Below are 17,004 nucleotides of genomic sequence, written 5' to 3'. Positions count from 1 at the left end.
TCCTCAGACAACCATTTTGCCTTTTGCATTTCTTTTTCTTGGGGATGATCTTGATCACTGCCTCCTATACAGTGTCACAAACCTCCATCCATAGTTCTTCAGGCACTCTGTCTATCAGATCTAATCCCTTGAATCTATTTGTCACTTCTACTGTATAATCTTAAGGGATTTGATTTAGGTCATACCTGAATGGTCTAGTGGTTTTCCCTACTTTCTTCAATTTAAGTCTGAATTTGGCAATAAGGAGTTCATGATCTGAGCCACAGTCAGCTCCCAGTCTTGTTTTTGCTGACTGTATAGAGCTTCTCCATCTTTGGCTGCAAAGAATATAATCAATCTGATTTCAATATTGACCATCTGGTGATGTCCATGTGTAGAGTCATCTCTTGTGTTGTTGGAAGAGGGTGTTTGCTGTTTACAAGTCAAGCATTTCCTGAACTGATCTCATCTTGCCAGTCATCGAGTCTGTGTAGAAAAACTGCAGTCAAGTGGAGCCTTTCATCCCTTATGAATCTGTTTTGCTCAGGTTCAAAAATGCAACTGTTGGACTTAAAAATCACTATGTGTATACTTCCCAAATGTATGCTCAAGTGTTTCATCATATACTCTGGCTGCTGCTGCTGCTGCTGCTAAGTCACTTCAGTCGTGTCCAACTCTGCGACCCCATAGACGGCAGCCCACCAGGCTCCACTTGTCCCTGGGATTCTCCAGGTAAGAACACTGGAGTGGGTTGCCATTTCCTTCTCCAGTATACTCTGGCTACCTATCATAATATTTTAACAGGCATTTCCCAGCCTTGCTCTCATCTGTCTTTTAAACATTTAAAATAATATGTTAAAGTTAATTTTCTTCTAAAGTTTTTTGTAGATAAGGATTACAAGTACAAGTCGTGTGGCTACTCAGCCAAACAGCCTAAAATATCAGCCAGTATTTATCTTCAATCTAACAAAAAGTGAGAAAGTCAAACTTCTTACCAGAAATGTGTATAACTTTAGGCACATCAATAAATCAACTGACCTTAGCTGGGGGAAAAAAAAAACTGGAAAAGCTGAAACATCTCTGAGATTAATTTTTTAATCTTTGATAGACTCAAGGTTGTTTAAATGAACAGTGGTTTTATTAAATAAGCTATGGCTACCAGACACCCCCGTAAGGCCTGCTGCCAGCAGCCCTGGGAACTGGCCCCATCCTTCAGCTGGTGACCAGCCCCAAGACCTGCCAGGCCTCACAGCCAACTCAGTGGTCCAATAACCACTGAAAAAGGCAGGGTCTTTCCACCAAACACACCAGGGGCCAGCCGTGTCTACCAGACTGCCCACTGTCGTTGGCCCTGCCACGACAGAAGGACCCTTGCAGCCTGCATTGAGGACAGCCCTAGAGCATTTAACTCTGATAACCAGTGGGGAGTGTGCTGCTCAGCTCCATAGGACATATCCTATATAAGACTACTCTTCCATGGTTGGTAAGTTTTTTACATTTCCTAAACACATAGAAATAAGAACAGAGAATTAGGCTTAATGAGATAACAGAGAAATATGTTCCAAATGAAGTAACAAGGCAAAACTCCAGAAGAACTAAGAAAAATAGAAATAAACAATCTATGCAATAAAGAATTTGAGGTAGTGATCATAGAAGTGCTCAATTAATTGGGAGAAGAATGAATGAATGCAGTGAGAAGTTTAACAAAGAGTTAGAAAAAATCTGAGGAATATCATAACTGAAATAAAAATATACTAGGAGAAATCAACAGTAGATGAGATGATACAGAGGAACAGAACTGGAAGAACAGTGGAATCACCCAATCTGAAGAGAAAAAATTTCTTTAAAATAAGGATACTTTAAGAGACTCCTGGAAAAATATCAAGTGTACTAACATTGGGCTTCCCAGGTGGTACTAGTGGTAAAGAACCCACTTGCCAACGCAGGTAGATGTAAGAGATATGGGTTCAGTCCCTGGGTTGGGGAGATCCCCTGGAGGAGGCGCAGCAACCCACTCCAGTATTCTCCAGTATTCTTGCCTGGAGAATCCATGGACAGAGGAGCTGGTCAGGCTGCTGTCCATAGCGTTGCACAGTCAGTCATGACTGAAGCAACTTAGCACACCTGCGTGTACTAGCATTTGCATTATAAGAAGAAGAGAGGAAAGGGCAAAAAACTGGAAGACATGATAGCTGAAAACTTCCCTAACCCGGGAAAAGAAACAAATATTCAGGTCCAGAAAGGACCAAGAGTCCCAAACAAGATGAACTCAGAGGTCCATACCAAGACACACTATAATTAAAATAGCAAAAATTTCAAAAGAAAATCTTAAAAGCAGCTAGGGAAAAGCAACAAGGGAACTAATATCAGCTGACTTTTCGGCAGAAACTCTGCATGCCAGAAGGGAGTAGCATGATATTATTTAAGTGATAAAGGGAAAAACAATACTCCACAAGGCTACCACTCTGATTCAAAGAAAAGACCAAGAGTTTTAAAGAGGAGCAAGAGCTGAAAGTAACCGGATTTACAAGAAATGTTAAAGGGACTTCACTAAGTCGAAAAGAAAAGGCCACAACTAGAAATATGAAAATTGCAAAAGGAAAAAACATCATTGGTAAAGGCAGGTATCAAAGGCAGTAAAGGTAGAATATCAACCGCTTATAAAACTAGTAGGAAGGTTAAAAGACAAAAGTAGTAAAATCATCTATATCAACAATAAGCAGTTAAGAGATACACAAAACAAAAAGGTATGAACTGTGAGGTCAAAAACAGTAAACTTGAAGGGGAGTAAAAATGCATTCAAACTTAAAAGAATAGCAACTTAAAATAATCAAATATGTATAAAGACTGCTCTACATAAACTTCATAATAACCACAAAACAAAAATGTAAAACAGGTGTACACACACACAAAAAGAGGAAATAAATCCAAGCAAACACTGAAGATAGTCACCAAATCACAAAGAAAAGAGAACAAAAGAAGAAAAAGTAATAAACTGGTTTAAGATGGCAGACTAAGTACCTGTTTCAATTTTCCTTTCCTACCCAAATTACCAGAAACAAATTTTTCTAATCTATCATGTCCTTGGAAAACAACAAGGATGGTCTTGGTGGGTCAGAAATTAATAGTTCCTAAAAATCCAAATGCAAACATTACCAGATTGAATGAAGAACATTCAGAAGATGGCTGCTGTAAAAGATGGAACAGCATTATGTCTTTGTAAAGGATGTGTCCCAGAAATTAGAATATATAGTAATATTAACACCATTCTCATTAAAAATATGAGAAAAGGATTAAAGAACAAGACAAGATAGCTGCATATCCTTGCTACCAGAAAAAGAAGTAGAAGATATAAGAATAGGAATGAATGGAAATATTTCCAGGTGATATGATAGTCTACCTAGAATACCAAAAGAATCAACTGACAAACTATTAAAACTAGGAAGGCAGTTTAATATATGATCAGATAAAATGACATTATATATAAAACCATCACTTTCTGCAGCACCAGCAATAACCAATCAGAATAACTCCATTTTGTATTTTTCTTTTTTCAATTAAAAAAATTCAGATAACTGTTGAAAGCCCTTGTGAACCTCTTCCCCATTTCATTCAACTCTCTCCATCTCAGAGGTAACCACTATCTTGCATTTGGAGTTTTTCATTCACATGCATGCTGTTTATATTTTGCTGTCTGTGTGTGTGTGTGTGTGTGTGTGTGTGTGTGTGTGTACACAAGTGACCTTAAATATTTAATATTGAAATTATTTCAAAATATGAAGTATATAGAATTATTTTACACATTGAAAACTTGTATACAAATGGTATTAGATTATATATATATATTATTCTACAACTTGCTTTCACCCATTAATATCTATATCATTCATATTGATATTTTGAAATCTATTTTTTCTCTCATTTCCAGAACTATATATATGGAAACTTAGAAATGTACCTCAAAGGACATATGTTTTAATGCAATGGGCTGAATGTTTGTCCCCCAGAATTCATATGTTGGAATCCTCACCCCCAATGTAATTCTATTAGGAGGTTGGGCCTTTGGGACATAATTAAGATGGAATTCTCATAAATAGGATTAATGCCTTTATACAGGGGATTCCAGAGAGCTCTCTCCTGCTCTCTACCATATGTGGATACAGGAAGAATACACAAGTCAACAACCAGAACAAGGCCCTCACTAGACCCCAACCAAGACTAGGCACCCTGGTCTTAGACTTCCAGGCTTTAGAACTATGAGAAATAAGTTTCTGTTTATAAGCCACCCAGCCAAAACAGAACTTTATTATAGCAGCCTGAACTAAGACAGTTAAACACAAAGTTTACAAAGCAAGTTAGAAAACTTGGAAATAATCTTAGTGTCCATCAGTACGAAGAAAGTTAAATAACTATGGTATAGCCATAGTATGGTATTCCCTAAAACCAGGGAAATGATTTTAAGTACTTAAAAATAATTTAGTAGTTCTATATGTACTGACATGAAAAGATTTTCAGGATATAAAAGAAAATATAAAACAATATTATCCCTTTAATGTTAAAAATTAAAAGTGTGTATTTTTAATCATAAATACTTAAATGTATTTTAGAAAAACAGAAAAAGTGATAGTGTTGAGTACCACTGGGTAAGTGAATGGGTTTGAGAGAGATGAAAGTAGATTTTTTCCTCTACTGTCTATTATTATTTCTTTAGTGAGAATATGTCCTTATATTGTGGATAAATTGATGATATATAGATACACAAATGCTAAACAAAAAAATCAATAAGAATGACCAAAGGACCAGGTCTCAGGGCATACAATCTGGAAAGAGCTGACTGTATTATGGGACTTTTAAATAGTTTTAATAGGCATTCTCATGGCCTAAGACTGTAACTGAAGTTTCCATTTTAAAATACATGGAAGCAAGACAAACAGTTAACAAACATACTTACTGACAGATCTCAAAGTTTTCAATCGGAGAACACAACCACGAAAATTCAAGCGCAGCACATTTAGACGCCACCTTTGCAAAATAGACACTATATATTTATCTGTGATTATATTTTTTACTGCAGAAAAATCAATCTAAAAAGGATAAACAAAAATGTTAAGAAATGAGAAAGATCTTTGGCATGTGAAATTTTAAAATATTTTTAAAGCATCAAAGAACTAAAATTTCTTTATCTCATCACTCTTTTCTGTTTGTTAGGGGTTTTGTGATCATTCCCAGGTTTAATTACAGATTCCATATGTCCAGTCCAGGTTGACAGCTGAGAAGGCAGGGATCTCACATCCACCTCCCAACAAGAGTCAATTGTTGTGGAGTGCCTGGATGCTCACCCCCATCATTCCAGGTGAGCCCCAAGGCTTCCCCCTACTTCAAGGTTAACGGACCCTTCTTCATTCATCACTAATGTGTGCCTGCTTCTTTGTTCATGAGAACAAACTATACATTGAGTGCTTGACTATGGAAAGACAATATACTCTGTGGATTATAATGGCTTTTCCATAACTCTTAAGTTTGTGGGGGTAGTTCTAGAGATAAGGAAAGATGATCTGAGTGCAGTGTATAAAACTGAAAGGCCAGAATTTTCTGTAACCTCTGGATGGCCAGGGCTGGTGGATGAACAACAACATCGTATTTTTTTATTGAAGTATATTTGATAACAATAACATAGTGCTAATACTACCTTTCAGCTAAAAGGTTAAGTGTACTGAACATCCTATTTCTTATTGCTTTCTGAACAAAGTTATTCTTCATGCTAAAATGTTTATTACAGTTGTGTCACACTTGAGCACCCACAAATAAAGACAGAAATAATTGCAAATGAAGGGCAACAGATAATTGTGGAAAGAGAAATTTGCTGAGCATAAACTAGCTTCCTACTCTGGCTTTGCTCTTCGCTTCCATGTGCTCATATTTTCTCCATCTTTACCCAGTGAGGTCTCTGGGCAGGAGTGCTAGCTTTTTCTGCCAGTCTTCTGTAAGATTTGTCCTGATTTAATATGGTACATATTCCTTCTTTCCAAGACCATTTGGATTCAGTTTATTTCTTCTTTATGGGTTTTCCAAAGGAAAAAGTGACACCCCCTAATCTGTCACATAAGTAAGAGATTTATTATTTTAAATCAGTGGTTCTTACTGTGGTCCAGGGACAAGCAGCATCAGCATCACCCAAGAACTCATTGGAAATGCAAATTCTCAAGCCCTTCCTCAGAAGTACTGAGTCAGAAACCCTGGGGGTGGCAACCAGCAATCTAACAATCCCTTCCGATGATTCTGATGCATTCTAAAGTTTAAGAATCCCTGCCTTCAACTAAAAATTACATCTAAGACAAGAATACTAAATTTGGTAGCTAAGAGGTTTTAATTAAGACAAGCACATTTTTTTAATTACCATTGCTGCATAAGGTAAGAGTAGAACACTATGGTCAAGAATGGAATGGTGCTCTGATGGGAGGTAAAGATGCTGTGTGGATTATGGAGCTAGATTCCTTGTACCTTGCCAACTCCTCTTGGGTTCTTTGTCAAAGTTTCTGCAGAATGACCCCAATCACCTATTCATAGGTCAGTCTGAGCACATGATACCATTAGCCCTCCAATCAGTAACAATTAAGGAGGGGTGGTAAAGTCAGCTATTGACTGGACATAGGCAACAAGGAAAATGTTGCCACTCCAACATTTGTTGATGGCATAAATGATCACAGTTATTAAGATTAAAGCAGTCATCCAAGAAAAAGAAAAGAAAGGTCATCAAGGATAATACATGCTTATTTTTATCATTGGCTAAGACGTACCACCCAATGTTTCTTTGGAATGAAAAATAAAGCATGTTCTACTTTATGGGAATAGTACAAATATAGTGCAATGACAAGAATAATACAAGAGGCATGAGCCTAGGAGTCCACATTAGAAAATGCCTGAGTATATATATGTCTGCTGCTGCTGCTGCTAAGTCGCTTCAGTCGTGTCCGACTCTGTGTGATCCCATAGACAGCAGCCCACCAGGCTCTGCCGTCCCTGGGATCCTCCGGGCAAGAATACTGGAGTGGGTTGCCATTTCCTTCTCCAATGCTTGAAAGTGAAAAGTGAAAGTGAAGTCGCTCAGTCGTGTCCGACTCTTAGCGACCCCATGGACTGCAGCCCACCAGGCTCCTCCGTCCACGGGATTTTCCAGGCAAGAGTACTGGAGTGGGGTGCCATTGCCTTCTCCAATATATGTATATATGTCTACATGCATGCAAACACACCAAGAAATATCAAACAAGCTTTGTTTACATGTTGTCTATTTTAGCCTGATTTCAGGCTCAGTAGTTTTTTTTTCTTCCCTTTTACTCCATATTTTGTGCTGCTTTGTTGTGTGTGTGTGTGTGTGTTTTTTAAACTAAGAACAGTAGCTAATATTTATTGAGTGCTGCCCACATGCCAGACTCTACAATAAGCACCTTTCTTGCATTTTGCTTAGTCTATCTCTGGAGCTCCTTGAGTAAGGCAATGTTAAACCTAACTCAGATATAATAGAGCTTTATTTCAATCCAAAAAATAATATTCAATTTATTTCTACTATTTAAATTAGAAAATACTTCTATCAAATCTCTTCAAATACCATTTTTTCTCTTTTCCTTCAGGCTGTGCCTGGACGAAAGTGAAACAAGTGTACCTCCTTTTTGTGATCCCATGTTGTGGAGCAGGGAAGAAGGGGGTCCCCATTACTGCTACAAGGTGGCCTATAGCAGTCTGTTCTCCTTTAAGAACTAGAATAAAGACATACTTCAGGTAGTGTCTACTTACACCATTCCACAATGAGCCCATTTGTGTCATCAACAACCAGGAGCGATTCACTTGACCACATATTACCAAATCTCTTAAACTGAGGTAGGAGAAAATCTAAACACAAAGAAAAATAATACACAATTTTGAAAAACATGTGAATTTTGATCTAACTCTTGCATTTTCCATTTGTGTGTGTGTATGTGTATGTGTGTTAACAAGGATAATGCAATCCATATATTGGGGTTTATGTGCTTGCATTTTATCTGAAGATAGAAATTTCATCTAGAGTTCTAGAACTTATCTGATGATGCCTTTGATATAGTGTGATCAAACTGATAGTTGCAGAAGGATGGTGAAGAAGATAGGTAGCTTTATTTTATTTTCTGAATGAAAGTAGCATCCTGCTAGAAAGTGAATGATTTCCCTAAATGAAGGCATTCAATAATCACTTGCTGAAATGAACTGGGTTCTTTTTAAAGTTACAGGATTCCTGGGAATATACTTAAAATGTATGTTGTAGTGAGTTGATATATGTATACATTGTGAAAGGATTCCTCCATCTAGTTAAACACATCCAACACTCACATATTTATCTTTATTTTAATTAATTCATTTTTATGAGAACATTTAAGTTCTATTCTGTTAGCAAATTTCAATTTTACAACACAGTGTTATCAGCCATAGTCACCATGTATCACTTTAGGTTCTCAGACCTTATTCATATTATAGCTAAATGTTTACACCCTTTCTCCAAACTATGAGTTACATAGCAGAAGAAACCCAGCTGATGCAAGAAATAGCAAACTGTAAGATTATGTAAGATAAAATTACACAGGTAAGGCACAGAGGTAGAAAGAGATGAAAAATATGAAGGAAGTTAAGAGTACATTATATAACATAAAAAGGTTATAGATAACATTATACAATATTCTATACAGACCCTTATAGAATTTCCAGAAGAAAGGAAGAGAGCAAATGGAAATCAAGGCAAAACTCAAAAATATTATAAATAAAAATGCTTTAGAATGATGAAAAGCAACAATTCTCAGATTTAAGAAGCACAAGAAATGCCAAACAGGATACTTATTCCATGGCTTTGTAGTGAAATTACAAAAGGCCATAAGCAATGGAAAACCTTAAGTGCAACCAGAGACAGATTATCTGCAAAAGAATGTCACTTAGTCTCAGAAAGCCAAAGTCAGCAGAAAATACTTATCAATCTCAGATACCACATGTAAGTAAATCACAACTCAAGGATGAGTAGTAAGTAGACACCCTATGACAAAGATTGAGAGAGTTTGCCTCCAGTGGACCCATCACAAAAGAACTTGTAAATGATGTTTATGTAAGAAGAAAGGAGTGAGATGAAACAGTAATGAGGGGCAAACAAACTAATAAGGATAGGAGTAAACCCAATAACCTTATAAAAGCATATAATGATGATGACTAATGTGGGGGGTACAAAAAGCAAGGGACAAAACCACTAGAAAATACTAATATTCTAAGACTGGAGAGAGTAATCAGAGTTAAAATGTTCTAAATTTTGGTAATTATTCAGGAAGAAAGTTTAGATATTCATTTACTTTAAGCTTTATTAAGGTAAATGTGCACGTTAAAAATATTTAAGTGAAACCATTGAAATAGAAGAAATAGAATGGATATCTTCTAAACTATAAAAATGGGGGATGGGAATAGCTTTTTAAATTCAACAAATTAAGTCAGGAAAGGACAAAACAAGGAAGCACATAAAAAAAACAAATAGTATAAAATGAAATGAAAAACTGAATCTAAGTAAATCTAGTAATAATAAATTTAACAAAATTCACTGGTGGGAATGGAGAAGGAAATGGCAACCAACTCCAGTATTCTTGCCTAGAGAATTCCGTGGACAGAGGAACCTGGTAGGCTGCTGCCCATGGGATTGTACAGAGTCGGATGTGACTGAAGTGACTTAGCATGCATGCATGCCTTGGAGAAGGAAATGGCAACCCACTCCAGTATTCTTGCCTGGAGAATCCCAGGGACAGAGGAGCCTGGTGGGCTCCTGTCCAAGGGGTCGCACAGAGTCGGACACGGCTGGAGTGATTTAGCAGCAGCAGCAGCAGCAGCAGCAGGACCGGTGGGAAGACAAAGATTATCCCTAATAATGTTTTTGCTTTTAAGTTTTTCCTTCTTATATTAACACAGCTATCAAAAATCTCCTTTCAGTTGTGTTCATCTTGTTCAGCATTGTACTTTAGGTGGATTTTTAAAGTTTATCTGATAAAGAAGGTCACTACATTATAATTAAAGTAATTCTAACAATCTACTAAAGATATATAACAATTCTAAATGTGTAAGCATCTGAAAAGCCACAAGGATACAAGGAGAAATTGACAAATCCACAATCATGATGAAAGGTTATATCAGAACTCTCAATTGTTGATAAATCATTCTGAGGAAATAATCTTTCCTGGATTCCTCAGTGCTCCTGCAAAAAACTCTAGTCTCCAGAGACACAGAAATCTGTATGACATAAAGGTAATGTTTTAAAAAATAAATAAAGGTAATATTTTATCTTTACTTCCTCTATAAACACTTTACTTTTATGTGAACTACAGAGATTAGATCTGTAGCTATCTGTTTAGTTAATTCTCTGATCCAAAAGGATGATAAAAATTTTATTTTCTCCCCAAGAACGTCAAATGGGTATAATCCAGCCTACTTTCCTAGGTCAAGCTCCCAAAATGTCAGGAAGATCCTTACTAATTTACATTCAAGGAGATATGGGTCCCAGGACCTTGGGAACATCTCTATGTCATAAAAATCAAGAGATACTGATTTTTATCTGGCCCTTGGAGAGATGTATTTAAGCCTGCCTCCCTGATAGGTCAGTTGGTAAAGAATCTGCCTGCAATGCAAGATATCCCAGTTCAATACCTGGGTTGGGAATATCTGCTGGAGAAGGGATAGGCTACCCACTCTAGTATTCCTGGGCTTCCCTTGTGGCTCAACTGGTAAAGAATCCACCTGCAATGCAGGAGACCTGGGTTGGGAAGATCCCCTGCAGAAGGGAAAGGCTACCATTCCAATATTCTGGCCTGGAGAATTCCATGGACTATATAGTCCATGGGGTCACAAAGAGTCTGACACGACTGAACAACTTTCATTAACTAACTCCCTCTTTCATTTATAAGGATGTTGTTACTACATTGGATCCACCCAGATAAGCAAGGATAATCTCACCATCTCAAATTCTTTAACTTACTCACATCTGCTAAGACTCTTGCCTTGTATTCATAGGTTCTGAGGATTTGGTGGGGTACAGGGGTGGGGTGGGGGAGCAATTATTATTCTGCCTATCATACTATGTAAGGAAATGAAGGTGAAAGTGAATTTCCCCTAAAGTCAGGAACACGACAAGGGTGCCCACTCTCACCACTACTATTCAACATAGTTTTGGAAGTTTTAGTCACAGCAATCAGAAAAGAAAAAGAAATAAAAGGAATCCAGATTGGAAAAGAAGTAAAACTCTCACTGTTTGCAGATGACATGATCCTCTACATAGAAAACTCTAAAGACACCACCAGGAAATTACTAGAGCTAATTAATAAATATAGTAAAGTGTCAGGATATAAAATTAATACACAGAAAAACCTTGCATTCCTATACACTAACAATGAGAAAACAGAGAAATTAAGGAAACAATCCCATTCACCATTGTGATGAAAAGAATAAAATACTTAGGAATAATTTACCTAAAAAAACAAAAGACGTATATATAGAAAACTATAAAACACTGATGAAAGAAATCAAAGATGACGCAAATAGACGGAGAAATATACCGTGTTCATGGGTCAGAAGAATCAATATAGTGAAAGTGAGTATACTACCCAATGCAATCTATAGATACAATGCAATCCCTATCAAGCTACCAATGGTATTTTTCCCAGACACAGGCGGCTGCGACGACCAGAGCACTAAGCATGGCCGAGAAGAGCTACCCCACGTTGGAGGTCAGGGGCAGAAGCTGGGAGGACCCCATTCCCAAAGGGCAGCGGCCAGGAGGAGTTACCCCACATCCGAGGTCAGAGGCAGCAGCCAAGAGTGCCAGGCTGCGACGGTGCAGGAACGGCCGAGAGGAGCTACCTCGTGTCCGAGGTCAGGGGCAGCAGCCGGGAGGAGCTACCCCACGCCCCTATGCCCAAGGCCAGGTGCCACGGCTGGGAGGAGCAACCCCGCACCTGAGGCCAGGGGCGGCGGCCGGGAGGACCAACCCCACGTCCAAGGAGTCTTGGCTGCGCGGGCGCAGGAGGGCCTAGAGGAGCTATCCCACGTTGAAGGTCAGGAAGGGAGGCGGTGAGGAGACACCCCTCGTCCAAGGTAAGGAGCAGCTGCTGTGCTTTGCTGGAGTAGCCGTGAAGAGATACCCAACGCCCAAGGTAAGAGAAACCCAAATAAGACGGTAGGTGTTGCAAGAGGTCATCAGAGGGCAGACATACTGAAACCATACTCACAGAAAACTAGTCAATCTAATCACATGGACCACAGCCTTGTCTAACTCAATGAAACTAAGCCATGCCCGTGGGGCAACCCAAGATGGGCAGGTCATGGTGGAGAGATCTGACAGAATGTGGTCCACTGGAGAAGGAAATGGCAAACCACTTCAGTATTCTTGCCTTGAGAACCCCATGAACAGTATGAAAAGGCAAAATGATAGGATACTGAAAGAGGAACTCCCCAGGTCAGTAGGTGCCCAATATGCTACTGGAGATCAGTGGAGAAATAACTCCAGAAAGAATGAAGGGATGGAGCCAAAGCAAAAACAATACCCAGCTGTGGATGTGACTGGTGTAGAAGCAAGGTCTGATGCTGTAAGAGCAATACTGCATAGGAACCTGGAATGTCAGGTCCATGAATCAAGGCACATTGGAAGTGGTCAAACAAGAGATGGCAAGAGTGAATGTCGACATTCTAGGAATCAGAGAACTAAAATGGACTGGAATGGGTGAATTTAACTCAGATGACCATTATATCTACTACTGCAGGCAGGAATCCCTCAGAAGAAATGGAGTAGCCATCATGAACAACAAAAAGTCCGAAATGCAGTACTTGGATGCAATCTCAAAAACGACAGAATGATCTCTGTTCGTTTTCAAGGCAAACTATTCAATATCACAGTAATCCAAGTCTATGCCCCAACCAGTAACGTTGAAGAAGCTGAAGTTGAACGGTTCTATGAAGACCTACAAGACCTTTTAAAACTAACACCCAAAAAAGATGCCCTTTTCATTATAGGGGACTGGAATGCAAAAGTAGGAAGTCAAGAAACACCTGAAGTAACAGGCAAATTTGGCCTTGGAATATGGAATGAAGCAGGACAAAGGCTAATAGAGTTTTGCCAAGAAAAATGCATTGGTCATAGCAAACACCCTCTTCCAACAACACAAGAGAAGACTCTACACATGGACATCACCAGATGGTCAAAACTGAAATCAGATTGATTATATTCTTTGCAGCCAAAGATGGAGAAGCTCTATACAGTCAGCAAAAACAAGACCAGGAGCTGACTGTGGCTCAGATCATGAACTCCTTATTGCCAAATTCAGACTGAAATTGAAGAAAGTAGGGAAAACCACTAGACCATACAGGTATGACCTAAATAAAATCCCTTATGATTATACATACAGTGGAAGTGAGAAATAGATTCAAGGGCCTAGATCTGATAGATACAGTGCCTGACCAACTATGGACTGAGGTACGTGACACTGTACAGGAGACAGGAATCAAGACCATCCCCATGGAAAAGAAATGCAAAAAAGCAAAATGGCTGTCTGGGGAGGCCTTACAAATAGCTGTGAAAAGAAGAGAAGCGAAAAGCAAAGGAGAAAAGGAAAGATATAAGCATCTGAATGCAGAGTTCCAAAGAATAGCAAGAAGAGATAAGAAAGCCTTCCTCAGCGATCAATGCAAAGAAATAGAGGAAAACAACAGAATGGGAAAAACTAGAGATCTCTTTAAGAAAATTAGAGATACCAAGGGAACATTTCATGCAAAGATGGGCTCAATAAAGGACAGAAATGGTATGGACCTAACAGAAGCAGAAGATATTAAGAAGAGGTGGCAAGAATACACAGAAGAACTGTACAAAAAAGATCTTCATGACCCAGATAATCACGATGGTGTGATCACTGACCTAGAGCCAGACATCGTGGAACGTGAAGTCAAGTGGGCCTTAGAAAGCAGCACTACAAACAAAGCTAGTGGAGGCGATGGAATTCCAGTTGAGCTATTTCAAATCCTGAAAGATGATGCTGTAAAAGTGCTGCACTCAATATGCCAGCAAATTTGGAAAACTCAGCAGTGGCCACAGGACTGGAAAAGGTCAGTTTTCATTCCAATCCCAAAGAAAGGTAATGCCAAAGAATGCTCAAACTACCGCACAATTGCATTCATCTCACACGCTAGTAAAGTAATGCTCAAAATTCTCCAAGCCAGGCTTCAGCAATATGTGAACCGTGAACATCCAGATGTTCAAGCTGGTTTTAGAAAAGGCAGAGGAACCACAGATCAAATTGAAAACATCCGCTGGATCATGGAAAAAGCAAGAGGGTTCCAGAAAAACATCTATTTTTGCTTTATTGACTATACCAAAGCCTTTGACTGTGTGGATCACAATAAACTAGGGAAAATTCTGAAAGTGATGGGAATACCAGACCACTTGACCTGCCTCTTGAGAAACCTATATGCAAGTCAGGAAGCAACAGTTAGAACTGGACATGGAACAACAGACTGGTTCCAAATAGGAAAAGGAGTACGTCAAGGCTGTATATTGTCACCCTGCTTATTTAACTTATATGCAGAGTACATCATGAGAAAAGCTGGGCTGGAAGAAACACAAGCTGGAATCAAGATTGCTGGGAGAAATATCAGTAACCTCAGATATGCAGATGACATCACCCTTATGGCAGAAAGTGAAGAGGAACTCAAAAGCCTCTTGATGAAAGTGAAAGAGGAGAGTGAAAAAGTTGGCTTAAAGCTCAACATTCAGAAAACGAAGATCATGGCATCTGGTCCCATCACTTCATGGGAAACAGATGGCGAAACAGGGGAAACAGTGTCAGACTTTATTTTGGGGGGCTCCAAAATCAGTGCAGATGGTGAGTGCAGCCATGAAATTAAAAGACACTTACTCCTTGGAAGGAAAGTTATGACCAACCTAGATAGCATATTCAAAAGCAGAGACATTACTTTGCCAACGAAGGTTCATCTAGTCAAGGCTATGGTTTTTCCTGTGGTCATGTATGGATGTGAGAGCTGGACTGTGAAGAAAGCTGAGCACCAAAGAATTGATGCTTTTGAACTGTGGTGTTGGAGAAGACTCTTGAGTCCCTTGGACTGCAAGGAGATCCAACCAGTCCATTCTGAAGGAGATCAGCCCTGGGATTTCTTTGGAAGGAATGATGCTGAAGCTGAAGCTCCAGTACTTTGGCCACCTCATGCGAAGCGTTGACTCATTGAAAAAGTCTCTGATGCTGGGAGGGATTGGGGGCAGGAGAAGAAGGGGATGACAGAGGATGAGATGGCTGGATTGCATCACTGACTCGATGGACTTGAGTCTGGGTGAACTCCAGGAGTTGGCGATGGATAGGGAGGCCTGGTGTGCTGCGATTCATGGGGTCGCAAAGAGTCGGACATGACTGAGAGACTGAACTGAGAACAAATAAGTTCACAATTTGTATAGAAATGCAAAAAACCTTGAATAGCCAAAGCAATCTTGAGAAAGAAGAATGTAACTGGAGGAATCAACCTGCCTGACTTCAGACTGTACTACAAAGCTACAGTCATCAAGACAATATGGTACTGGCACAAAGACAGATATCTAGATCAATGGAACAAAATAGAAAGCCCAGAGATAAATCCACGTACCTATAAACACCTTATCTTTGACAAAGGAGGCAAAAATATACAATGGAGAAAAGAGGATCTTTTTAACAAGTGGTGCTGGGAAAACTGGTCAACCACTTGCAAAAGAATGCAACTAGAACACTTTCTAACACCATACACAAAAATAAACTCAAAATGGATTAAAGATCTAAATGTAAGACCAGAAACTATAAAACTCCTAGAGGAACACATAGGCAGAACTCCCTCTGATGTAAATCACAGCAAGATCCTCTATGACACACCTCCCAGAGTAATGGAAATTAAATAAAAAATAAACAAATGGGACCTAATTAAACTTAAATGCTTTTGCACAACTAAAGAAACTATAAGCAAGGTGAAAAGACAGCCTTAAAAATGGGAGAAAATAATAGCAAATGAAGCAACTGACAAAGAATTAGTCTCAAAAATACACAAGCAGCTCATGCAGCTCAATTCCAGAAAAATAAGTGACCCAATCAAAAAATGGGCCAAAGAACTAAACAGACATTTCTCCAAAGAAGACATACAGATAGCTAACAAACATATGAAAAGATGCTCAACATCACTTATTATCAGAGAAATGCAAATCAAAACCACAATGAGGTACCATCTCACACCAGTCAGAATGGCTGCTATCAAAATGTCTACAAACAATAAATGCTGGAGAGGGTGCAGAGAAAAGGGAACCCTCTTACACTATTGGTGGGAATGCAATCTAGTACAGCCACTTTGGAGAACAGTGTGGAGATTCCTTAAAAAACTGGAAATAGAACTGCCATACAACCTAGCAATCCCACTACTGGGCATATACACCGAGGAAACCAGAATTGAAAGAGACACGTGTATCCCAATGTTCATTGCAGCACTGTTTACAATAGCTAGCACATGGAAGCAACGTAGATGTCCATTAGCAGATGAATGGATAAGAAAGCTGTGGTACATATACACAATGGAGTATTACTCAGCCATTAAAAAAAGAATGCATTTGAATCAGTTCTAATGAAGTGGATGAAACTGGAGCCTGTTATACAGAGAGAAGTAAGTCAGAAAGAAAAACCCCAATACAGTATATCAGTGCCTATATATTAAATTTACAACGCATGTATATGAAAGATGGTAACAATGGCCCTATATATGAGACAGCAAAAGAGACACAGATCTAAAGAACAGACTTTTGGACTCTGTGAGAGACGGCAAGTGTGAGATGATTTGAGAGAATAGCATTGAAATATGTAATTACCAGATGTGAAATAGATGACCAATCCAAGTTTGATGCATGAAGCAGGGCACTCAAAGCTGGTGCCCTGGACCATCCAGAGGGATGGAATGAGGAGGGAGGGAGGAGGA

At 39.0% G+C, this 17,004-nt stretch overlaps 1 protein-coding gene across 1 annotated transcript in view; it reads right to left on the bottom strand.

The window, feature by feature from the left end:
- The window catches only part of FBXL13 (F-box and leucine rich repeat protein 13), a 220,013-nt gene that overhangs the window by 140,140 nt on the left and 62,869 nt on the right, over window positions 1-17,004 (bottom strand). The window contains exons 8-9 of the mRNA XM_014478077.2: window positions 7,771-7,866; window positions 4,931-5,063 (exon numbers count right to left, since the gene is read on the bottom strand). Of these exons, the coding sequence (XP_014333563.2) occupies window positions 4,931-5,063; window positions 7,771-7,866 (229 nt within the window). The remainder of the gene's footprint in view (window positions 1-4,930; window positions 5,064-7,770; window positions 7,867-17,004) is intronic.

The sequence above is a fragment of the Bos mutus genome, chromosome 4 (genome assembly GCF_027580195.1).
Source record: "Bos mutus isolate GX-2022 chromosome 4, NWIPB_WYAK_1.1, whole genome shotgun sequence".
Classification (NCBI taxonomy): Eukaryota; Metazoa; Chordata; class Mammalia; order Artiodactyla; family Bovidae; genus Bos; species Bos mutus.
This window is presented reverse-complemented; position numbering and strand designations above follow the sequence as displayed.